The 25927-nt window shown below is 46.3% G+C and overlaps 1 protein-coding gene across 1 annotated transcript in view; it reads left to right on the top strand.

The window, feature by feature from the left end:
* Window positions 1-781: 781 nt before the first annotated feature.
* LOC120838869 (E3 ubiquitin-protein ligase parkin-like) overlaps window positions 782-25927 on the top strand; it is a 94187-nt gene continuing 69041 nt past the window's right edge. Inside the window, exons 1-2 of the mRNA XM_040208972.1 lie at window positions 782-995; window positions 8815-8876. Coding sequence (XP_040064906.1) covers window positions 782-995; window positions 8815-8876 — 276 coding nt within the window. The remainder of the gene's footprint in view (window positions 996-8814; window positions 8877-25927) is intronic.

The following is a 25927-nucleotide window of genomic DNA, read 5'->3' as shown; positions in this document are numbered from 1 at the left end:
CCACATTTCCGACTGATTACAAGACGTTTGATGGTGGGAAAAAGAATGCTTTTAAGCTTATTCACTGAGAAGCAGGAAAGAACGCTTGACATACCTTGTTTACCACAACCTGCACTACCTAAAGTACTGTACCGGTTTTTTTTTTTTTTTTTTGTGGGGGGGGAGGGGGGGGTTGTCACACCACCGGAGCTTACTCGGAAATTTGGATGTTGGTTTCGGCATCATTTTCATTTACAGTTTTCTCGATATCTATTTTGAAAATCGAGACAACAAATAGCATACTGTGAAGACTAAAGTTCAGGTATTTGGAAAATGCAATTTGTTTGGGTAGCTGAAAAAAGGCGGAGTACCCCTTTAACTTGCACCACACAGTATGGATACACGACTGCACGCCGCTGCAATGCACATCCAGATTGAAATGGGCAGGGGTGGAGATTGGACCCAGGATCCCTGGGTTCTGCAGCACGAGCTTTTGCTCCACGCGCTTCGAGCTGTGCGCCCGTGCTCGACCACCGATCCCCCCCCCTCCGTATCACCGGTTCGGTTGAAGGGCGGGAAAATAAGAAAATAGTGTCAGTGTTGGTAGCATTCAAACCAGGTAGAGTGGTTCCATTTTTGTGCAAGGAAGGAGTTCATGAGCTTGGGACTCCAACTCTATGCCGACGATCAACACGGGATGGAAATGCGGCGAGTTATCACTCGATCCGTAAAACGGGATCATGAAAATAAATTTTATGGAATAAACAGAAACGTGGGGAACCTTTGCACCGCAGGGTGGGAAATGGCAGAGGAACTCATTTTCGTTGCTCGCCTGGGCGGCATTGGAGAGGAACGGTCCGAGCGACGTCCCTCTCGCAGCCGCGTCGTCCTGGTGTTTCCCTGCACGTCGTCGCACCTCATCTGCCTGGAGTGCTTTGGCATTTACTGTCGGAGCCGCCTGGACGAGCGCGGATTTGTGCAGCACCCGCAGCTGGGCTCCACGCTGTCCTGCCCGGGTGGGTTTCAGGGGGGGGGGGGGGGGGGGGGCACGGCGGCCCCATGACGGCGCCCCGAACACGCCTCCGGCCGGCACGTTTCCCGCGTCTTAGAGTGCGGTCCCCCGATCGCTCATACTTTTTGCTTTTAGGATCGCAACAGCATGACACTGGGGCTTCTGCGAAGTTATTTGTTGCCACTTCGGGACTGCGGCCAGGCACCACTTCGCGTGCCTGCCCGCAGTGGTGAGGTTGCCGGAAATGGCCTCACTCCGTCCGGGCCTCCTTTGTTCCCAAACCTGAGTGGGTGTCGACCGTTCTGCAAGCGGTCGTCGTAGTAGTACTTAGTATTTGCGAAAGAATAGCTTTTTACGTATAAAGCCGGCAAGTGCGGGCCGTTTTCTACGTCGTGCCGTCGAGCGACCCCGGGTGGCCCAATAATGTGAGCGTCGTACGTCGTGTGACAGCGGTCACGTGATGACATCGGAGTGTGACAACTACGTCACCACGTCACGTGAGGTCGCACTTTCACGTGACGATGTCGCATGGCACCCTGCCTGATGCTGCTACATCTTCGCGTTTCCCCGTCGAAACCGATGCTTTCGTAACAACCTTTCGCATTCAAAGAGAAAATATGCGTTCGTGGCAGTATTATCATATTAATTAAAAGGCCAAATCATTAAGGTGCAACCCCACCCCTGGTTAGTGTGATTCTGAACCAACAGATGGCGGTGGGATCGCCTTCCAGGCCTGTACATCAATGCGAGAAATCGTGTGTGGTGGCGCTTCGATACAGTTGGATATTCTTCTATATCCAGAATTTGACATCCCTGGTTCCTTGCTTGGTTTTCTCTGCACGAGCTTTCTTTGGAACGCGCATGGCTGCGCCAGTTCTCGTGGAAGGGGGCCAGTTGCCACGCTCGGGGCTCACGTCTCCAGCAAATGTAGGCAGAACAAAACGCGAAATTCGTCCTGAGCCAAATGGCGAGACACATGCACAACAAAACTACCGACGCGTTGAAAATATAAAATTGCCTGTGCGCCGTTATCGGAGATTTCAGAGGCCAATGACACATATTACTATGTGATCAGATTTATACTGATACGAATGAAGGTGACGAGAGGACGAACGGTGAACTGAAAAATAAAGGTTTAATCGCTGAGCTTGTTCCAAACAAAAACAAAAGTAAACAAAGACCGTCGGGGCAGCAGAAAAGCAGGCGGCGATTCGGCAGCGTAACAAAGAGCGAGAGCGAGACTGACTCGACAAGGTCTCTGGCAACTGCTTGTCTAGAGTGCGTCACGTCACCATCTCGAAAGTTCGGCAAAAAAGGTTCGAGCGTCGCGCGTTCGGGGCGAAGATGAACTGGCACTTGCGAGGACAAGAAAACAGGGCGAAAGTTCCGTCTGGTGCAAGAATGAACGCGAAGCTTCCAGAAGCCCGTGACCGAGCGTTGCTTTCTCGGCTCTGCGGGCGGAAATATGACGGGCCGGCCCTTTTATCGTGCATGTGTTTAGATCTTTGTGGATTTCCAGCAAAACGTGATGACGTCATAGTCTTGTTTTCAAAATTCTAGCTTGAGGAATTAGCTGCCTAAAAGAAAAGACTATTTTTTTGGGGCGGTCAGGTGTCTCAATTACGTAGATGGGTGTTTATTTTGACCCAAACCACCAGACTGGAAAACACAAAAAAATGACACTCAGGTTTAGATGTTGAGTTTGGTAAACCCAAAGTAGGACTGGTGCGGGGGTCATAATAAAAAATGCCGAGGTTAAAAGTAAACTCACAGCAATAAAGAATAATTATTAATTTTAGTACGAATTCAGTGATAAATGCAATGACTGATCATGCAAAGATTCTGGGTCTGTTGATAGCTTTTGCACATAGTTTAAGCAACTTGCAGGGTGTCACAAGAAAACAATACAGGGTTTCTTTTTACCGCAAGGATAAACTAGGCATCGCCGAACGCTCATTCTCCGTCCATAGGTAGCGCTAGAGGTACAACCAGATGTCAAAGTTTCAGCCCAATACGATACCTTCTTCAAAAAAGTGATTTTCTGAAAAGTTCAATGGGAAAATAGCGGCCGACGGAGTTTTCGAATACATGGGGATATGGCACCAGAAACAAAAAACAGGCTCAAAAATGGGCTCCATTTTTCCCATTGAAATTTTTCAGAAAATCACTTATAACTTTTGAATAAGGTGTCCGTTCGGGATGAAACTTTGGCATCTGGTTGCGACCTAGCGCTACCTTTGGGCGAAGAATGAGCGTTAGGCAATGCGTAGTTTATTTTCGCAGTAAAAAAAAACAACCCTGTAAATTGATTTTTGTGACATCCTGTGCCAGTCTTAATTTGGTGATTCATGCGCGCAAGTAGTGGTGTGCAAAAATGAAAACGATGCAAACGGGTAGGCTTTGACGTTGTATAAAATATAGTGTAAGCACGCACATGGTACGCAGATTAAGAATGAAACAGCCCTACGTTTTACACTAGCGTTGAGCGTGTCGAAAGTTAAGAGTGCACCAAAAGCTAAAGCTTGTACACATATACTGCTCAGGCCATTGTGTTTGAATGCTCACAGTAATTTATTACCCTCAGATTTGGTGTAAGTTGTCTCCTGATTGCTTACAACAAAAAGAAGGAAATATTCTAACTCTGGGTTGGTAGAAAAACTCCACCTGCTGACGGCCACCAATCATCTCGGCGCTGATTATAAGTATTCACTGCATGCCAACGGTCGCGTGCTTAGAACGAGTTTTTCCCTTCTTACTTAATAGACACCAGCTGAACAACCCAAGCACACAAATGTGCTTTCATACGATCGCAATTGTTCTTGACAAAACAACAATGTTTAGTCAGGCAAGCGGTCATATGTGAAGTTTAGAATATTTTCTATTGGTTGTGGCACACGTGGCAAGTTGCATAGGTTTTTTTTTTTGTTTTTGTTTTTTTGAGAAACCGCGAAAAAGAACGCTCTTGGGTTACCTTGGTCTCTAATATTTCATGTAGCACAGAAAAGAGCAGAACTGAATCGCTGTGGAAAATGAAAACAATAATGATAAACAATCGTGTAATCACGCGAAAACTGAGGGCATTGCACATACACAGAAGGTAAGCTTTGTATCACAAAATATATTACCAATAAAGTATCTGGTTTTATCCTGCGAGCGAAGCGGAACATACAAGTGAGAGCATACTGTCCTGAACTACACTTCCAGTGAACAAGCGCACCATTTAAAGCACCGAGCTGGCTTTTATAGCGTTTGGTGCGCTCAACGATCCCCCACAGGAACAAAAAATTGGGTTGTGTGTGTGTTTATACAGCCTAGAACTTAGTCTGCCTCACAGGGGCGATGAGTCTCCCAGCTGTAGATGAGAAATTTAGCCAGTGCGGTACAGCCGCTAGCCTGGGGTCTTTAACGTGCATCACGCAGTAGTGATACACGACCGCACGCCGGTACGATGCTCATCTAGATCGAAACGGGCAGGGGTGGGGCTCGAACCCATGATCCCTGGGTTCTGCAGCGCGAGCATTCGCTCCACGTGCTCCGAGCTGGTGTGCGCTAGACCATTTGGCCACCGATCCCCCCTCACCCACTGGAACAAGTGCACCATCCAAAGCACCGAGCTCGCTTGAATAGCGTTTGGGGCGCTCAAACCTTTGAAAAACACAATTATAATCAATTCTATTCTTTCAATTATTTTTATTAGGTGCGCCTATGCGTTTTTTTTTTATTTTTACGTTCACGTGCGATTTTCTTAGTTATAGAATATTTTCCAGAAGTTTGACAACTATTGTCTGTTTCATTATAAGTAAGAGCCACATAATCAAAAATGTAGACAAAGAAATAAAAATAAAAAAAGAGCGCGAACACACATTAAAAATGCAATGTAACGGTGCATTAAAAATTAGTCGTTAGTTTTTTAGAGAGCAGCGATTTCGTAGGAAGACATTGTTACCCGATGAAGGTTATAAAAAGTGCAGTGCAACTGTTAGCTCGGGGTCTTAAACGTGCATTACGCAGTATATGTGATACACGATCGCACGACGGTAGGATGCAGATGGGCGACTGAACCCAGGGTCCCTGCTAAAGCCCCTTGATAAAGGCGTTTTTTACAAGTACCGCCAACCATTATTGTGAAAACGCGCAAGACACGTGCCACGAGCGGGCGCTCCACCGCCATTTGCTTTCAAGGGCCAGTCATTATATACCCGTGCCCACGGTGCCCGTGCCCACACAGGCAACTCGAATCCCATTTACAACGAATGACATTTGAAGGATCGGACAATCAGCGCGCGACACTCCGAGCGTGGGGCGTTCCACGCGCGACAGATCGCGAGCCGATTGTTGATCACATGAATGTCATTCGTTGTGAATACCATTCGAGTTGCCCGTGTGGCACGCGGGCAACTCGAAAGTATTAGTGCTGCGTCGCCATTTCTGTCCAAGGTCCGGTCGAGACACGGGCCTCGTGCACTGGCACCTTTGAGGTTATTTGAAAGACCAACGCAAATACATCGAGGGGATTTAGTCCCTGCACGCTCTGCAGCGGGAGCTTCGTGCTTTGAACGGAGCTCGCACTCGAGCATTTCTCCACGTGCTCTGATCTGCGGTGCCAGAACACACTCGGCCAACGATCCCCTACCGCACTTGATTTATCCTTTGAGCTAGACCAAATGAGCTACACTTAGAGTATCGGCAATTTTTTCCCAATATTGTTTTGGGCGCCGGCTTGTTGGTGGTTAGTAACAAATCAAATGCAATTGCCGGTCGTCATGATTCAAAAGTGCGACTTCCTCAGCAATAGTTTCGGTGTCAGGAAGCTCACGTAATATTGCTTTGCTTTGTCGCCAACTGTTTAAACATTTGTGGAGGACGGAAAAGCGTTTCCTGTGATTTCAGATAAAGCTTCAGATAACTGACAACTATCATTTTAAGCATCCATATCTGTATGAAGCGTAGCTTATTTAGTGGGTCTAGTTTAGCCCGACCGCATAGGCACAGAAAGAGAACGAACAGCTTAACTTCGCGCTCTTGGAGCTGCTTCAGTGGCTTCATCAACCCGTAGCGTTAGTTGCGCTCCGAACTAAGGTAAAGCAAAGCAAATATTCACATCTGAGGGTTTCACAAGCCAAACCAACAAAAGGCACTTAACACGCCCAAATAAAAAAAATTATTGCGGGTCTATTTTGACTAACCGTAGATCTTTCGACGTGCAACCGAAATCTCAGATTGGCCTCCGTCAGATTGCAGGCACCTCGGCCGATATTTAAATCCGACAAATATAGATTCTTAGGCCAGCGCGTTGGCTGAGAGGAACTGAGACGTTTTAATGTTATTGCAACTTAAAGGAGCTGTGCAACGATATTCAATTGGAATGTTTTTCTCTCTACACTAGCTTGCTGGCACACCTCGGACTCAAGGATACTCACACGCAACACCATTGGCCAAGAAACTCCTTTGTTGTGGTGTAATTTCAAGGACAAAAGCGATCATTTTCATTCAATCTCTCCTTTGCAAAATTTGATGACGTAACTCGGGGATCGCAGTACACCCAAGTGACGATATTTGAATGCGGCTCATATATTGGACCCGAGCATTGCGTGGGCACTCGACTTGGGCTCGTGACAATTGCTAGCTCGAGAAGCATTCGGGTTGTGACCCGTGTCCAATCGCTGCAACGACGACAACAGCCGAGCCATAACAATGTCTGGAACTCAGCGCGTGTCCTGCGCTTTGCCGACCCCTGCGCGTGGCTATGATCAACACTGGCGGCATATAATCGGCTCCAGATCACGTGGCCGCTTGTTCTGGCTGCGAGTTGAGGGGGTGAACGCCGCTCGTTTTTCTTAAATTTTTTTCTGGGACTTCTATTGCGTGGGGTGAAAAACGAACGCGTGTTTCATAGGTCATTAACGTTAGGGATCCGATTTAAGCGGTATTTGTGCACAGTACAAAAATTGTTGCATCGCTCCTTTAAGAGCCACCGAGGTTGTTTTTGAAACAAAATGTAGTCGAACCATTCCGACAAGCATAGTGTGATATCGTAAATGATTTATGCAAGTGATAAAAACAGTAAAATGTTTTCGCATACGTGGCGGAATCTGAAATGGCAGAATGCATTTCACGGCGCCCATTTTATTTGGATCGCGTCGGGCATGTGTCCCGACGCACAGTAGAACGCGCGCAAAAGTAGCTGTGGTGCACCCGCAGCCTTGCGCTTGTTGTTCTCACATCTCTGGCTCGCTCACTGCAGGCATCCAGGCACCTGACACCCTGACATCTGGCGCTTTTTCTGTCCTTCACGTGGCGTTCCAAGCGGCACACGACGGAAAATGCACATCAAACTGTTCTTGAACACGTGTCGCCATCTGTACTTTATATTAAGAAACTACAATTCGCCGTAACTGAATGGGAAAAGTTTGAGGTCTTATAACATTCTTAACCTGTAATATATCGATATGGAAGTTTTGGAAAATGTAATATCGAAGGATGCTTCATAATTTAATGTCTCGTTATTTTGATTAGTTGACGTGATTCCGTTTTTATAGCACCATAAAATATTACAATTTAAAACTTTATTTTTTTTATTTTCAAAAAGACATTATCTGTACATTTCGGTGCTTACTTTTTTATTTTATTACATCTAACCGAACGCTCACGTAAAATATCGTGGACGATGGGACGTTATAACTCGAGAAATAAGTTTTTCAATACTAGAGACTGTGGTCTATTAAAAGCCAAATAATTAACTAACAACAAAAAAGAATCGTGATATCAAGTCATTAAAACATTGTTGAGAAACTGCTCTTGAATCTGACACTAACTTTATAATTGTAAGATACATAGAAAAAAAGTTATAAGCCGTCGGAAAAGCGCCAAAACGTCATGCACGGTGGGGTTGCACCTTAAGCGCCCAGGCGTCCCGTTTTGGCTGGGACAGTCCTGTTTCCGAGGTTGATTTCTGCAGTCTCATTATTTTGTCTCACTGAGGCCTTGTGTCTTATTTTCGTTGCCAAATGCAAAGTTGCAAAATCAGTTGGGAAGAAAACCGAAAGAATGTTTTCATGTTATGAGCTTAATTTTATATAAAGAAACATACCATAAAAAATGTTACTTTCCATAGAGTACAATGTTGGGCTCTCCCTGAGGTTACATCGTCATATATATATTTTGTTTGCGTAAACCTGCATTATGGTAGACTAGTATATTTCTAAATATGGTCTGCTTCAGTTGGCTACATTTTTTTTTTTTGCTCTTGTTCAAAATGGGTGAAAGAAGCCCCTGTGCTCTTTACGAGGGGCTTTGAGAAATGTCCGTGTTTACTTTCAACTGAATGTACGTGAGCCTTTCTTTCTGTCCACCCCACCTCAACCATGCCAGATGTCTCCCTTTATTCTCTTAGGACTATGGTCACCCTATGAAAGTATGTACGATGATTCTCACAATTCCAGCAATATTCCTTTCAGTTATCGAGCATTTCTATATGCTAGATTTTAGCACCACGTTCCAGATTTCTTCCCTTTGTAGTGGCCGAGGAATGTAATCGAAAGAGTCGGGGGAACCTTCGGAATTGTCAAGGAATTTTAAAGAAACTGGTAAACAGCCTGGGTCTTTGTGGGCCCGCAGGTTAGAACATTGGGATCAAGTGTGGTGTGCCGCCATATTTCTCGGAATGTGGCCGTTTGACTTTCTTGCCCCTGAATTGTTTTTTCTACATTTTGTTGTAGGGCGAACATTTTGCTTGACCGAGGGTCTAGGGGGTCTCTTGTCTGCTCTTGAATGAAGGCACCCAATCGGTCATTCATTTGCATAATTTCATTTCTGCCTTGCAGTGGGCTTTGAGGACTCCTTGATCCAAGAGACCCACCACTTCTGCCTCTTGGGACCAGAGCAAGTACGTAAGTGGCCGGGAAAATGAAAGGACCCGATCTTGTCTCAAGGTGTTTCTCTCAAGGTGAGCGGGTAGCCTGGCGGGCGTTGTACCGGGTTGCCCACATGTTAAATCGTCTCTCGCGATTCCTACCACAAAGTGAGAAAGTGTAATCAGCCGCGCAAGCGACTCGTGTTGACGAACAAGTGCGTGGTGGTGTCACTGTTCGAAACGGGTAACAGCGAGGGAAATCCCTCAGGTGATACGGTATGCCTCCACAACTCTCAGAAAACGCTGATTGTAAAACAGTAATGGAAGCAGATGTGCCATCCTGCTGAAACATGAGACGACGAAAGGTCCGACGTAGTCATCCGCAGCATACCCTTCTGCGCATTTGGTTTGCAACTTTGCCCCGAAAATTCTAGACTCAACACTTGTCTGAAGCTTGCCCCTTTTAGCCGACGCATATGTAGTTGTTAAAGAACCACAAACTCGCAAAAAATGTTTTGTTATGTTAAAACATGTATAGCATGTTTTAACATAACACAAAAAATAAAAAAAATATTGCAGGATCCATTTTGAGTTGGGAGCGATATTTTATATTTGGACACGATGACCTGAAATAGAAGAATGTTTTGAATCTAGAAACACTGAGCTCCCTCAAAACTATGTTTTAAGCGCCTGGATTGTAGAAACCGAAAATAAACTCCCCCCTCCTCTCTCTCAAAGAATGAGAAATATTCGTATATTGTGAGAGAGTGAGGAGCACACTTAAAACAAGTCTCGCAACCTAAATATTGCAGTTAAATCTTTTTTTGCAAGAGTTTATTTTGTTGCATGCGTGTTCTATCCAGGTACTTAAAGGGCACTGACCGGGGAGTTTTGCTCACTGAGGTTTTTTCTTGAACGTGACCGATAAGGGCCCAACTACCAAAACACAATTTGCTCACTCTCTTTTTCACGGGGCATTCAAAGTATGTGAGCATATATATTTAAAGCCATGGGTCATCTAAGACACACATTCAATATAGAAAAAAAAATGAAAGCCGCTTACAACTCCCTGTAACGCCGAATTAGAGCGCAGCTCTTGAGGAGGAGGAGGGAAGGGCACGGGGGGGGGGTAAACTAACCAGGGGGGGGGGTCACGTGACCTTGGGGGTCACGTGACCCCCAATGCCGATGATGTCATCACTGACGTCACTGATGACGTCATCCGTGACGATGACGATGCGGGTACCGATGACGTCATTAGTGACGTCACTGATGGCTTCACCAGTGATGATGACGATGACGATGCGAATGTCGGTGACGTCATCAGTGACGTCGCTGATGACGTCATCAGTGATGATGACGATGACGATGCGGATGCCGGTGACGACATCAGTGACGTCACTGATGACGTCATCAGTGATGATGACGATGACGATGCGGATGCCGGTGACGTCGTCAGTGATGATGACGATGACGATGTGGATGCCGGTGACGTCATCAGTGATGATGACGATGACAATGTGGATGCCGGTGACGTCATCAGTGACGATGACGATGTGGATGCCGGTGACATCAGTGATGATGACGATGACGATGGGGATGCCGGTGACGTCATCAGTGATGATGACGATGACGATGCGGACGCCGGTGACGTCATCAGTGATGATGACGATGACGATGTGGATGCCGGTGACGTCATCAGTGATGATGACGATGACGATGTGGATGCCGGTGACGTCATCAGTGATGATGACGATGACGATGGGGATGCCGGTGACGTCATCAGTGATGATGACGATGACGATGTGGATGCCGGTGACGTCATCAGTAATGATGACGATGACGATGCGGATGCCGGTGACGTCATCAGTGATGATGACGATGACGATGTGGATGCCGGTGACGTCATCAGTGATGATGACGATGACGATGTGGATGCTGGTGACGTCATCAGTGATGATGACGATGACGATGTGGATGCTGGTGACGTCATCAGTGACGATGGCGTCATCGGGGGGTCACGCGACATCCGCGGGGGTCACGTGACCTCGAGGAGGGGGTCACGTGACCTTGAGGAGGGGGTCACGTGACCTCAGGGGAGTCACGTGACCTCGGGGGGTCACGTGACCCCCCACGAGGTCACGTGACCCCGGTGGGGGGGGCTCGCGCGGTGCATTATGGGACATTTCCCATGATGCACCGCGCGGTTACGCCGACGGCGACGGCGACGGCGACGGCGACGGCGACGCCGCTCAAGCCGGAAACGGGCCCCTAAAGCTGCGCTCTAAAAAGTGAACCCCATTTTTGCGGCCTCCAAGAAGCTGCAAATACGTTGATGTAGACGTCATTTTTCATATTGCGATGTACAGCGAGCTAGACAACGGACGTGGGGCCGCTACTTGGGAACTGTCGTTCTATCTTCCAACGCAGAACGGAATGATCGCACGACAAACGGTACACGCAACTTAGTCATTCTCGTCGTCTGCTTCACGTGCCAAAAAAAGAGTAAAGAAAGAAAAAACATGTAGTCGGGCGTGGCCACGTGACTTCTGACCTTGAGCTTCCGTGCTCGTGTTTCGGTTTCGAGTGCAGTTGAGTTTTTTGGATTTATTAAAATACATATGTGACCCCGAAGAAAAATATTGACTCGGTAGTCTCCCAACACCAAATAAAACCATCTAAAAAAAACTCGAACAAAAAAAAAAAATTGGAGGGTATTAGTGTTTTCTATGGAAGATATGGCCTGGGAGGGGTCAACTTTTGAACCCTTCACCCAATTTGGTTTTAATTTAGAGGGTTATTTCAGCTCTATCAGGAAGGATAATCTGCAAAGTTTTAGCATTATCGGCCAACTTTACAGTGTGCTACGGTTCTCGCACTTCAGCAAAAAGACACTTCACTTAGAAGTCCATCGTAGAAAAATAATATTAGCTGGTGGCAAACTTCTTGCTTTAATGTGAAGAACAATATCCACAGTGCAACCCAGATTAAAAATAAACTGCAAAATATTCAATTATGACAAAAACAACAACATCCCGAAATTTAAAAAGAGTAAAAATTTTGTGTTTACAAAAACGTTTTTTTTTTTTTTTTCTAAGTAGGTGTAGATTTACTTAGCTCTGAAGTAGTCTATCTTGTTCCTCAGAAACTTTCAGTCCCAGAAAACCTTGAATGATGTCCCTTTGTGTTCAGAATGTCAATTCATAGCTTTCCTAAAACAAGAATTCCTGCCAAAAAGTGAAACTGAGAAAAATGTGTTTGAAGTTTCAACTTGTTTTTTTTTTGGACGATGCCAGAAATTCAAAATCCACCCGAATCATTGGTGGCCCCTTCAACTACGTGAGCCTGGGGGGGCGGGGGGGGGGGGAAGGGGGGGGGCAGTGCGTTGAGGCTTCCGAAAAGGTTGGTGAGCTTTGTAAAACCTGCTGCCCCTTCCAACGACGCCTAGACGCACCGCGAGTTTGTTCTCTCGAAACTTCACGATTGAAGGTGAGTGCGGTGTGGCGACGATGTCTCCGCAAGTCAAGCAGCTAACAACAAACTGAAGGTTGATGCCAATTCCTTCTTCTTGCAAGCTCAGTAGTTTTCCGTGGCACCTGGGGCAGAGTAAAATCGCAACAAGAGTTTGCACGGCGGACACATTGAGGAGCCGTCCAGGGGCTTTTCCACGGGAGCGTCTGTTGGCTCCGAGTCGTCCGTAGTCCCCGCGTCGGAATCGAGCAGGAGAGCTTCCTCTCGAACATGGTCAGCACATCCGATTCGGAGATAAAGCTGTAAGCTCCGATGTCCGCCAAGCACCAGTTGAGCTTGAAGATCGTGACGACGGCGGTGCTGGCCAATGCTACCGCGACCCTTCGTTTTTGCCGTCGAGAATGCCGGCCAAAGCTACTGCGACTGCTAACTTTGGAAGCAGGCATTGCTTGGCAGAAAAACTACCGGGAGCAAAGAAGGAAAACGAATCTTAACAGCGGCGAACTAGCGATACGATCAGAAGCGAAGCTGCCGATAGCGCGTGCACGAGGCGCACAAGGAGCTACTAAGGTGGCCAATCGTGAGTCCTGTTTCGGGTCACAACCAATGGTGTTGCTGGTATCGTTTCTTCTGCTTGTATGTATGGGATTCTCCCGGGCCACAGATCACACGTAGCAAGCTTCTATGGGCACAAAATAGAAGATACGGCGCTTCCAACGAGGGTAAGATATCTCGGCTGCATTGAACAAGCGCGGAGTAGACCTAATTTGAAAATGCCCAACTTCGCCGTCTGCTCGCTCAGCTGGTCGCCGCGTGCTTGCTGAAAATATTTTTTTACAAAATAAATACTACGCATTTATAAATGAAACTTTCTGAAACTGTGCTTCAGAATATACTCCAACTCATGTTTACAAACAAACCCTAGCGCCCCTAGCGGACGCCACCGGCGGCGCGCATGCGCGATGGGGGTGTGGGCAAGAAGCTCGCCCATAGAGTAATATATACAAGGTAAAGAGCGGACACTGCCATAGGCCCCAGCGGCCCAGATAGACCACTGACAGGTAGCGCTCCTAGCGGGCGGTATTAAGTATAATCTGATTCCGTTTCCGGTCAAGTTAGTTTCGGTTTCGGTTTGGACGTTTTTGCTCCGGTTCTCCAATACCCTTCTCTCTCTCTTTCCCCCCCGCCTCGCTCATCTCTCGGGAGCACCTTGACTCCCGAAGCCGCTGTTTTTTTTTTTTTTTTTTTTTTTTTAATACTGACACACTTTTGCTTTATTTTTTACGATAGAGTCCGTGCAAAATGTGTCGAACAATATTTCAACTTACTTCACAAAGCAGAAGTATATATATTTCTTATTCTTTTTATATTGTAAAGCATTGAAGTTACACAATCACCGCATTGACTCCTGGCTGGTGGAGCATTTTGGGGTCAACAACAGTAAGTGGTTCGAACACATTTTATTGGACCACATTCATGTACACATGATTTACTTCTGAAGCTATGTATGTTTTATACGAAAGAGATCGATACTCACAAAAATAAATAAATATGAAGGACTTCGGCATTCGTACACTTCGTAATAGATTCTTAGCGGAACCAAATTAACAAAACCCTTCCACGGAGAACATGCTGTATGATACATTCACTTTCACGCCGACTCGGGTACGGGAAGTAAGTGCAAAAATAAATAAGACATCGCTATCATTACCAGTCATAAGAGTATAATAACAGTGCGAAGCACACGCCGGATAGTACAAATTCCCGATTTCCGGCAAATATACAAAAAAACACCAATTTGCATAGCTTCAAACTCACTGCGGGCGAGCCATTACCAAACAATGAGAACTCTTTTCGAAATCTGACAAGATTCAACGTCCCTAAATATTCACCGAAATTGTTCAGAAAAGAAATATGGCTTCAGAAAAAAAGCGGCTAAAAAACTATGGACAGTGGATACAAAAGTGGATACATTTTCTTTCAGATATTGTTAGCCTCTATACACTATTCTCTATCGAATTTTTTTAGAAAGTGGTCAAATATTTTTGTTAGGGAGCCGTGATACACATTCGCTGGAAAAAGGGGAACAAATATTTGGAGAGCAAGCTGCACCGCCCACTTAATCACTTCTTGTTTTTGGTTTGGCAACCGCGTCTGCTAATACGCTATTAACAGTTAAACCTGTCTCGTTCTTACTAGCCACTGAAGAGTGCAACCGAACTTTGTCCGAATTCCGGTTAACAAATCAAACATGTCAACACAAGCGTATTCTGCAAAACAATTTTAAAAACCCTTTGTGGTACTCCTCTGGGCAAAAGCGAAGATCTCCCAGACCTCAAAGTGTGCTATACAAGGCGGCACACACTCCTCGAACATGTGTCACACTCTCTATTATGGGAAGAAAGTGATTTTCTAGTTGCTGAATGCAATGAAAGGCAGCCTGTGATGGTACTACTAAGTTCTCGAAGAATTTTCCAGGCACGTGGTATGCTTTAGGAACAAGACAGTACTGGTGAGGCCTGGTAAAGTTATTAGACTCATCCGATAGCAGCTGAGAACAGCCACAGCTGTAAGTTGTCTGTTCAAGCAAAAGCTTGATCAAATAGCCCCAAACGTAATAAAAACGTGGACGCGTCATCAATTATGTTAGACCTGATGTCTGACGCCAGCTCAGAAATATCCTCTAGTGGCGGGAAGTTATGAATTGGAAGACATTCCCCAATGTCTGAAATTAAACTTTCATGGTGCGAAGATATTTGCAACTCCTTTAGGAGGTCAGCCCTGTCATCGTCTACGTTTTCATTGTCCGACAGTTTGAACAGTTTCTTTATCCAGAGGTGTTTTAGTCCTGAGGTGAACTGATGCACATTTGGGTTTGTGTAGCAGCCCAGCATTTGTCGTATATAGCTCCAAAAACGTTCTCAAGTGTGTCTTGCTGCAGACGTCGTGTAAGTAAGAACTTAAAGTCATGGCTGCTTGAAAGCTTATCCCAGAGCATGAGGACACTTTTTATAGTAACTTGCCACGCAATGATGGCTTATGGCTGCCTTCTACTTTGGAACTGCCATGCTGAAATCCATCCGAGTTACTGGTTGAGAAAATCAAGTATTTGAAATTCTCCCTTCAGAATGACATGACGCAACTTCTGCCCTGTCTTCTTGAATTTTTTAGCTATTTAGGCAATCAAAAAGTATGCACATCCTATCACAGAAATAGGCTGTAGCCATGGCTGCCTCAGGAAGTTCCTTTGCATAAACAAGAGATATGATTACAAGAAAGATTGAGGCACTCAGTACCTGTGGGGCACAATTTGCTCCCATGTTATAGAAAGGTTTTTGAATAAACGTGTCTCTCAGTAAGTTTCGGAGTCAATCGCAAGCTAATCTCATAGATAGAACAATGAAGTTCAACAATAGAAGACCGCTCAATGACCTCATTTCCAATGCAAAGTTTTTGGGCTTGGAGATTGCTCTTGGTTGTTTTGGGAAGGTGCGGAACATCAAAGACAAAGTAAACGTGCTCGTTGTCAACTTCAAAAAATGGCTTATCACCACACACACCAAGCTTACGTTTGAAGCCCCCTAACCACAGACCACAGCCTTTACTCTGAAGCCAACAGTCTTAAAGGGGCGATGCACTGATATTTGTTTTTTGCGCAAATACCGCTTAGAACGAATCCCTGACGTTAATGATCCGTAAAATATGTCCGTAAAATATATAAATATATATAAGTCGCAGAAAACAATAAAGAAAAACGAGCAGTTCACCCCCTCAACTCGCAGCCAGAACAAGCGGCCCCGTGATCTGGAGCCGATTATATGCCGCCAATGTTGATCATAGTCATGCGCTGGGGTTGGCAAGGCACAGGACACGCGCTGAGTTCCAGACATTGTTATGGTTCGGCAGTTGTCGTCATTGCAGCGATTTCACACAGGACACTACCCGAATGTTTATCGAGCTATCGATTATCACGAGCCCAAATCGAGTGTCCACGCCATGCTCGGGTCCAATCTATAAGCCGTATTCAAATATCGTCACTGGACGGTACTGCTACCGTCCAGCTATGTCATCAGGTTTTTCGAAGGAGAGATTGAATAAAAACACTGGGTTTTGTCCTCGAAATTACAGCGCAACAAGGAGTTCCTTGGTCAGTGACGTTGCGTGCGAGTATCCTTGAGTCCCACTAGTGCCAGTAAGCTCGTGTAAAGTAAAAAACATTCCAATTGAATATCATTGCACCGCCCTTTAAGCTCCCGAATGAGAGAAATGAGGAGACTGCGTTAAATAGAAGACGTTGTTGGAGTGTGCACAACAGTGTGTGCAAACGCACCTCCTGGAAATTTCAGACAGCATAACAACCAAGGCTCTATCTGCAATGTTAGAGGTTCGTTCAACACCGTCATCTGTAAACCCATGGACAATGTCGTGTGCAAGGTCGTAAGTTCAATACTTTTTTTAAAACAATCTCATCGACAATCAACATGCACACACGTTCAAGTGCAGCCAGACAGCCCGGCAGAAACAACAGCGCAAGAAGCTCGAACCGATCGGCTCCACGAATTCACGCCAAGCATGCGAGCACGCGGGCGGTCATGCGTCACCTTGATTGATGAAAAGTCGACCGAACATGATTCAGCAGAAAGCACAGATGGACGGCACGCACGGCACAGACGAACGACGCAGGGACGAGCAGAGGCCATGCAGAATCATGCACAGGCGACGGCGTGCAGGCAGGCAGGCCATGGCAGGCGCCATTCATCACGTGGTTTTTGTGACGTATTTGATTTAATCTATTTAGTCGTTTTAAGTACTTTAAACAATTTTAAAGAATTGCCATTTAAAAAATAAATATTTTTCACAGAAAGAGTTTTAATTAATTTTAACCAAATTGTAGAAAAGCGCCACGTAGCGGAAGGTATGAAACGCACTATCTGGGCCGCGAATCGGCTCCTGTGTCCTCTCTTTACGTTTACTGTATTACTCAATGGCTCGCCTTCGCCCATAAACAAACCATTGAAATGCGATGTTGTCGGCTTCGGTGTGAGTCCCCCTGCCCTTTTTCGCGTTCGAATTGTTGATTCTACGTCTTCCTGGCAATGCCTGACTACTTGAGCTGCCTCAGCGAAATTACCGAGGCTCGTTGCCACGCAAAACTGCGACGCCAAAGCGCGTGCTCTCCGTTGTTCGGATTGTGTGGCTCAAGTTTGACGCCGTCAACGGTTTTCTCGACGACTGTTCTTGCGATGGGTTACAATAACTATACAGCCAAGTTGAAGCTCCTCGTGATCGAGTTTGTTGAGGAAAATGAAAACCGCGCTGCTGCCAGGCAGCTTAGGGTGAGCGAGAGCCACGTACGTTATTGGCGAAGACAGAAGTCGCAACTGGCAAGTGCAAGACCGGGAAGAAAAGCGTTTCGGGGGCTGAAACGACGGAGCTTTCCTGCTGTTGAAGATGAACTGCTACAGTATCTTCGTGATCCCAGATCGGCTGGTCACGCCGTGTCGTGCGAGATGGTACCTTGGCTGCAACGTTCCAGGCTAGCAGAGGATGGGTGACACGCTTCATAAGACGTCTCTGAGACGACGGACAACTCTCAGCCAGCGTTTGCCCGAGGACTATGAAGAGAAGGTGTTGGCATTTCATCGGTTCGTGCTCGCGTTGCGGAAAACGGAGAACTTCATTATCTCCCAGATCGGGAACGCAGATCAAACGCCACTGACCTTCGATATGCCACCTAACACTACAGTAAGCGAAAGAGGTGTCTCAGCTGTTCCTGTAAGAACAACTGGCTGTGAGAAGCAACGCCGCACTGTCATGCTGGTGGTAACTGCTGATGGGCGAACGCTCCCGCCCTTCGTCATTTTTAAGCGCAAGACATTGCCAAAAGTGAAAGTGCAAGGTTGCATACACATCCGTGTCCATGAAAAAGGATGGATGAACGAAGCTTTAATGCAAGACTGGATTGAAACTGTTTGGGGAAAACGACCAGGCGCTCTGTTGCGACCGCCATCGCTACTGGTACTGGACAGCTTCAGGGGTCACCTTGCCGACAGCTTGAAGCAAAAGTTGCGAGACAGGAAAACGAACCTTGTTGTCATCCCGGAAGGCCTAACATCGGTTCTACAGCCCTTGGATGTGTCAATCAATAAACCGTTCGAAGACTATATGCGCCAACTTTATGTACCGGGTGATTCAAGGAGACGGCAGCCTCTTTAAATCGACCGTAAAATTCGGTTTCCTAACCTATCAAGCTACGACTTCGTGCAGCGTTGCCCACAGATGGTGCAGCTTTTTTTTGTAAAATTTGCAAAGAGCGAACTTACCTGAGGAAAAAGTAAAGAAAGAAAAAGGCTTAGCTCCTATGGAAATGCAGCGACGCCACCGGTCTTCAAACAATACGGCGCCGTTTCGCACGGGAGACAAGAGATGGCGCAACGAACGAGCATACGGCGCCGAGAGCCAGCGTCTTTAGCAGACTATCGTTTCGACTCAAAAGCGGAGCGCGTTCCGCGGGCGCGAACAGTCGCAGAAACAAAAACAGGCGCGGTAACAACAAGGAACTGCAGTTCCTTGTCTACTAAACACGCCGGCTCTCGGCGTCGTCTGCTCGTTCGTTGGCGGCAGTTGGCGCCGCGACGGCTTGCGCCATCTCTTGTCTCCCGTGCGAAACGGCGCCATGTTGTTTGCAGACCGGTGGCGTCGCTGCGTTTCCATAGGAGCTAAGCCTTTTAGAGCGCAGCTCTTTGGGGCCCGTTCCCGGCTTGAGCGGCGTCGGCGTCGCCGTCGGTGTCGGCGTCGCCATCGGCGTCGGCGTAAGCAAGGTCACCCCAAGGTCACGTGACCCCCAAGGTCATCCCAAGGTCACGTGACCCCCCCCCCCGAGGTCACGTGACCCCCCTCCTTCAAGGTCACATGACCCCCCTCCCCGAAGTCACGTGACACCGCCCGAGGTCACGTGACCTCCCCGATGACGTCACCGGCATCCGCATCGCCATCATCATCACTGATGACGTCACCGGCATCCTCATCATCATCGTCATCATCACTGATGACGTCCCCGGCATCCGCATCGTCATCGCCATCATCACTGATGACGTCACCGGCATCCGCATCGTCATCATCACGGATGACGTCATCAGTGACGTCACTGATGACGTCATCGGAATCCGCATCGTCATCGTACTGATGGCGTCATCAGTGACGTCACTGATGGCATCATCGGCATCGTCACGTGACCCCCCCCAGGTCACTTGACCCCCCCCCCCCCAGTACCCTTCCCTCCTCCTACTCAAGAGCTGCATTCTAATTCGGTGTTACAGGGAGTTGTAAACGGCTTTCACTTTTTCTGCACCGAATACACTATCTTCACTGTGCAATAGAATAAGCAGATTAGGAGAGGAATCGGATGTGCCGCAAGAGTCGTGCAAAAAACGACATGTCACTAAGTTCCGCCAGTGCGCCACGAGTGTCACGTACAAAATCCCCCTGTCATGTGGTAAGGTGTACGTTGGCCAGACAGGGAGGTGCATTAATCATGGGGTAAGAGAGCATGCGTTGGCGATCAGGCAGTCCCCATCTGGCCACCTAGCGGTCAACTGTGACCGTTGCGATTGCGGGCCCAACTCTGAAAAGTGCAGCCCCATCTTTGGTGACCCCTGTGTCATGGGCCATTAGAAAACAAAAACGGCAAGAAAAATTCACGAAGCCTTTTTGATTAGGTCCCACCACGACAATACTTGTATAAGCGCTCCCTCTTTGTCCTTGAGTGATAAAGAATTCTACTATTTGAAGAACCTATGACGCTGGCATCTGAGGGGGGGGGGGGGGGGGGGGTTTAGACCATATCTTTGGTGTTCTGCCAAGTGTGCCTGCTTTCATATATATTTTTTTTTCATTTTGTCATTCAAATAAACAATTCAGTTGAAAGTTAGGCCGCGTCCTGTCTAGTACTGCCTTCGTTTTTTGTCCCTGTTGTTTTGGCGTATTACACCATGGTAAAATGGGAGTCGTTACTAAATGTTTTTTATTAAAATATCTCTAGATGCCTTTCAGTCTATTTGAACAGGTACTTCGCTCAGTACAAAAGCTTGAATGTGATTTACTGCGACCATTTTACGCATTCTAATATTTAAAAAAATAAAAAACAAAAAAAACACGGCCATGGTCTTTGTAGGGTTCGGCCAGCTGACAAATTATGCCGTCTGTGCACATCACTGCCTGGTGCTTCACGGCGAGCACTCTCTTGTGGTCCTCTTTTGATTTCTTGATGTACGGCATATGGGCATGCTCTGCGGTCAACAAAACCCCAACAACTGTCCAGGATGCTCCCTTGTCTTTGACGGCCTAATAAAAAGAACAAAAAGGCACTCTTACAACACGGCAGTATTTAAACACTACCAAAACATGTGATATGGGACTTGTTACTCCTCTAAGATAAAGCGTATTTCCATTGCAGGGTTGTAAAAAACTGTGTAACGTCAATTAAAAAATAAATATATATATATATATATATATATATATATATATATATATATATATATATATATAGTTGCTCCTTAATTCCGCTCAGCTTTGAGGCCGTCAAACTGGGCATGCGAGGCCCGCTACGCCGGAATTCAAAACGAAACTTCTGAAAAGCGCTCTAATCTACCACTATTGCTTAGAAGTCCAGGGTTGTGTACGCTAAATTTTGCATTGTTTATGCCTGTCTGCTTTTCATCAGACAAAAACTTGACGTGGAATATTCTTTCGACCGTTATTGGTGACTCTTTTCAAAACACCACCGGGTAACATATTCGGCCGCCATATTTTGGGCGTCGCTTTTAGTGCGAGCCTTGTGACTAGAACCGAGTTCATATCCAGCATTGACGCAGCATTCGTGTCTAATACATTTAGACTCGCATACGCGACAATGACGCAGCTCTCTTGCTCCCTAGACACTTGGCCAAAATAAGGCGGCCTCAAAGAATAGCGGCACCGTGGGTTCCACTTTTAAAAAGGCTGCATTAAAGTCTCTATTCTTTTCTAAATCTACCAAGGAAATCCAAGGCGAACATTTCCGGGGGAAAGGTTGCGAGCGAATGTGAATAGATAAAGTTGAGAGGAATGGTTTCTTTGGTGCAGCTTGCGAATGCAATGCTCGTGGTCAGCTTTCAGTGGCATTTTCGACAGGAGGGCGCGTGCACAGGTATAATCGGCGTTCAAGCACGCGCTCCCGTACATCTGACTGCATAGCCATAGAACATCCGCAAAAACGCGACGACTTTACCGACGCCGTGCTGGTTGCAAAGTGATACTCAATCACTTTGTTTGATTATACTGTTTTGTGTTACATAAAACTGAAATCGAATGGTTTAATTTTCACGCGCGGGGCGTACGCTTTAAGGCTGGTTCACACATTTGCAACGGTTGCGTTCGCAAACAAACGAAACGACTGTAACGACAAAGTCACCGGGACAAATGTTCGCCGTACGCAGCATGGCAAGCGATGCAAGAGGTAGCTTCGCGAAGCCATCCATGAGTCACGGTTTTTACGGTGTTTTGGTCGTTACGGTCGTTGCGGTTGCATGCGAATGCAACCGTGGCAAATGTGTGAACCAGCCTTTACTTCTTGATTCGGCCTCGTTCAGGCTGAGGTCATGGTGAAAAACATCGACGCGTATTGAGTAAGTGCAGCCATCTTGAGATCTAAGCGATCACTATAAGGACGCTGAAGGCAGTCCGCTCTACAACTTGTGAAGCGGAGCGCACGCTCACTCCGCTAACTATACGCTCCAACTCAGAGCGGGCCACGCATGCGCGGTGGGGACGATGCTTCTTGCAGAGCGTAAAGTAGAGCATAGAGGGCTCATAAAAGTGGCCTACTAAAACTCACAGATTAAAAACGCGCTCGTCGTGACTTGTCCTGACACTGCTCATGTACACCTTGTTGTTGTTGTTGTTGTTGTTTTTGTTTTTTGTTTTGTGCCCAAACAAAAGTAAAGACTCAAATTATAGGCGTATAGAAAAAAGTAACTTTTTACCAGACAGAGCGGCTGTGCTAGAAACAATGTAAACGCGAAATTTACACAAACCATGCAGGGTCTCACCTGTGGGCACAGCTCCAGTTTCGCCAGGGTCAACCACCTATGTTTGTTCATGTCAGTGAGCAGGTGACCGAACCTCTCGTTGATGTGACGCACGATGAGGCTCACAAAACTGAAGGACACCTACAAGCTCCGTCCAAATGCTCATCCAAGTACGAACACATGGTTGGGATAGGCCAGTCGACAAAGAACCATGCAAAGCGTCTCGTCAGATTGTCAACGCCCTGCGCCGATCTGTTGGGTGCTGGGATTTGGAGACCCGCTTGTAGAGCAGCCAGGTCCTTCTTTAAGAGGGATAGCCTCCTAAATGGTTTCTCTTCTACGTTGGAAATATCTAGCAAACCGCGTCCGGAAAGGAAGCTTCGGCGCTTGATAGCACGAGGGATACAAATCATAGATGCGATGTCTCGCCAGCTTAATCTCGTTAGTAGAAGTCTCGTTCCTTGAGAACAGCGGGGATTCATCGTGCAGATGCCTTGCTACCCTTGAGCAACACTGTACTCGTACTTCGCACAAGAATGTACTCGGAATGCGCAAACTTCGTCCTTTTCTTTCATTTTTTACTTCGAATAAGTAATTCTGTTTCTCTTTTAATTCGAGTGGAGCAGAAGCTACAAGAGCGTGTGCGGGCCTTTCAGCGGCCTTGACCAGCACGTGCATTCGTGTAGTGCAAGTACCGTTTAGAGAAACATGCTCATGCTTATACCTTCGGGTTTACTCGCACGAGGTGGAACGATTATATTTATATTTTAAAGCCTAATATTTTTTCGGGTGTGTGCCTACTCTTTTGTGTTTATTATTGTCGCCTTCGTTTTTACTACCTCTACAAACACGCTCCCTTTCACGCTCTTGGTGTTAACGTTTAGGTTTTGTTCTCTACTAGTACTATAAACGTTCACTTGTGGGGCTACGCAAGCAAAATTTTCGAACCCGCTCAAAACGCTCTTACGCTGAAGAAACACGCTCTACTAAAACGCGTTTTTGGATCTCCGCTTTCCATTCCGGCGAAGCAGGCCGCGCATGCGCAGTTTGGCACCCTCAGAGCGGAGCGGAAAATAGAGACGGTCTACTAAAGCTCTCTAATGTCACACTCAAAGAGGCATGGACTGCAGCGGAAGTGACTCGTTCCGTGCCATGCGTGTGCGTCGGACGCACCTGATAAATTTTCTTGAAGTTTGGTCGGAAGTACGCGGTAAATAGGGCTGATGGCAACTGGTCAATCTACCGAAGGAGCAACAGGGACTATCGAGCCTAATCAATTACTTGTTTACACTCCATGAATTTTGCTTACCCTCCGCGTGACGAGGGTTTCGTGCCAATTCGTATTAAAAACAAATTTTTAACGACAGACAAATTGCGCTACATGAAAACGGCATGATTACATTTAAGGTTAACAGCCCACTAAAGGACATGGGTGCCACGTACCAAGCTTGAGCCATTCTTTTTCCGAAGTGTCTGCGCCGCCTACTGCAAAACCCTTCGCGAGCACCATATTTTCGAGAATCACAAAATTAGCGAAAAATAAAGGCACGCGAATACCTCTCTTGTGTTGAGCCAGAATTCAAGTCTCGAGAATTCTCGAGAGTCAACGACTGCGAATAGGTTCCTATGCCTAATTTTCGAATAATTGGGATCGCAGTGTTTCAAGCGATCGGAAGAACGAATCGTGCGACGCTGTCAAAATCGTATTCGGGCGTTGGAGTTGCAAACAATAGTTATTCGGCAGGGGGAGTGCACGAAAGTTCATCAATCGTGGCAATGTTCGTTTCAGGTCCACGGTGTTGAGAGCCGATAGCTGCAGTACGTAGCTCCCACGTGTACGCTCGTCGGTGGTCGTTGGGGCCACAACGCCGCACTCAGTAATGCGCCCGGCATTTACAAGTTGTTCGCCTTTGACAAGGCACCGCTTTCCGTCGGCTATGTGCTCCGTAATAGTGTCCAATGGCACCTAAACAAACAAATAACCGCATCACAACAACAACCCCCGTACCAACATTACATAAGCATCCGGCTTGGCCTTCCTTGCCTTGGCGTGTTTCCACTCTCGTAGAACGATACAATCTTTTCGAAGAAACAAGCATTCCCGACGTACATAGAGCAGTTTACCCGAAAACAAGCGTTCATCGTCGCGACGAGTCATGTTTCAACGTGCGCCGACAGCCGACGGCATGCGGCGGTGTCGCACAAGCAGTGTTTCCAACATCGGCCGCACGGTGGCGACTATGTTCGATCTCCATAACAGAGTATGTATCATAGAAAAATACCGATCGAGCTAAAAACAGCTGTTACACCGTAGACCGCAGTATATTTATAGTAGTATGTAAGCATTAATTTATGCCGTTTTGCGCGTGCGTGTCAGAATTTGAATTCGGATATTGCTGTTATTTCATTTCTTTCTCTAAGTGCTCACCCCTATTATAGTCCCCGCTGTGGGGCTGATAGTATTTTCAAATAAATAAATAAATAAATACAGAAAGGGTGAAAATAAGAAATATCTCAACAACAGATCTGTTTGAATGCTTCCAGTAATTGATTACATGATTTTAAAAAAGCGTGTAAAATACACTTGTTAGTGAGCGCGTTGGTAATTAAGTAGGGTTAGAAAGAGTTGCATACGTAAAGACAGGGGACGGGACAACACATCTTTGAAAGATGTGCAGTCCCGTCCCCTGTCTTTACGTGTATAACTCTTTCTAAACTTACACCATGAAAGATTAGTTGTCCCGTCCCCTGTCTTTACGAATATAACTCTTTCTAAACTCACGAGTAAAATACCTTAAAACTTTTTTTCGTAATAAATACTATTTAAATACTGACACACATGGCTTCAAGGAGAAATCCAACTACAAAAACTTTTTGGACGATTTCCTTTCATAAATGGAGTAGCTAATGCCGTTATTTATATTAGATATCAGAAAACTAAATGAAAGCGCGTCATAAAATACTATTAAATTAATCGCATGCAGTGTTCAACATTTAGAGTGAAAGCATTATACTGGTTCACAACTACCTTGGTAGCCGAAATCAAATTACAAATATAACAAAAAAAAAACACATTGAGCAAAAATATTTAGTCAAACTAGGTGACATCCAAGGAAATTTCAAGGAATAAAAGCGCTAAAAAACGAGGATCAGTAAAAGAGGACACACATACAGTAGAGCGCGATTGCAACTGGGGCTTTATCTGATTTGAACCAAAGAAGAAACATATATGCCTTGTCAACAACCATCCACGTCATGTAAACACATAGTTCAATAATCTACATATAATCTTTCTAGCTTGAGCTAACAAAGGACTGAAGATACGCCACCTCCTAATCGTACAATGCTATCGATGGGGCGCTGATGCACTGTCGCCGTGGCACTTCCTTATGGAAAACGCCTCCGAAATTTCCCTAGTCATTTTGATACGATTCCTGCTTAGGATAACAGTTCATTGAGGCTTTGGGCCACAATCACATCGGTCCCTGTGTATTGCAAGATTACCCGAGGGCGAAGATCTTACTGTCAGTGCGTGTTCCCTTAGTC

The sequence above is a fragment of the Ixodes scapularis genome, unplaced genomic scaffold, assembly GCF_016920785.2.
Source record: "Ixodes scapularis isolate PalLabHiFi unplaced genomic scaffold, ASM1692078v2 PGA_scaffold2__306_contigs__length_199485367, whole genome shotgun sequence".
NCBI classification, from domain to species: Eukaryota; Metazoa; Arthropoda; class Arachnida; order Ixodida; family Ixodidae; genus Ixodes; species Ixodes scapularis.
The sequence above is the reverse complement of the archived record's forward strand: the minus strand, read 5'-3'. Positions and strand labels throughout refer to the sequence as shown.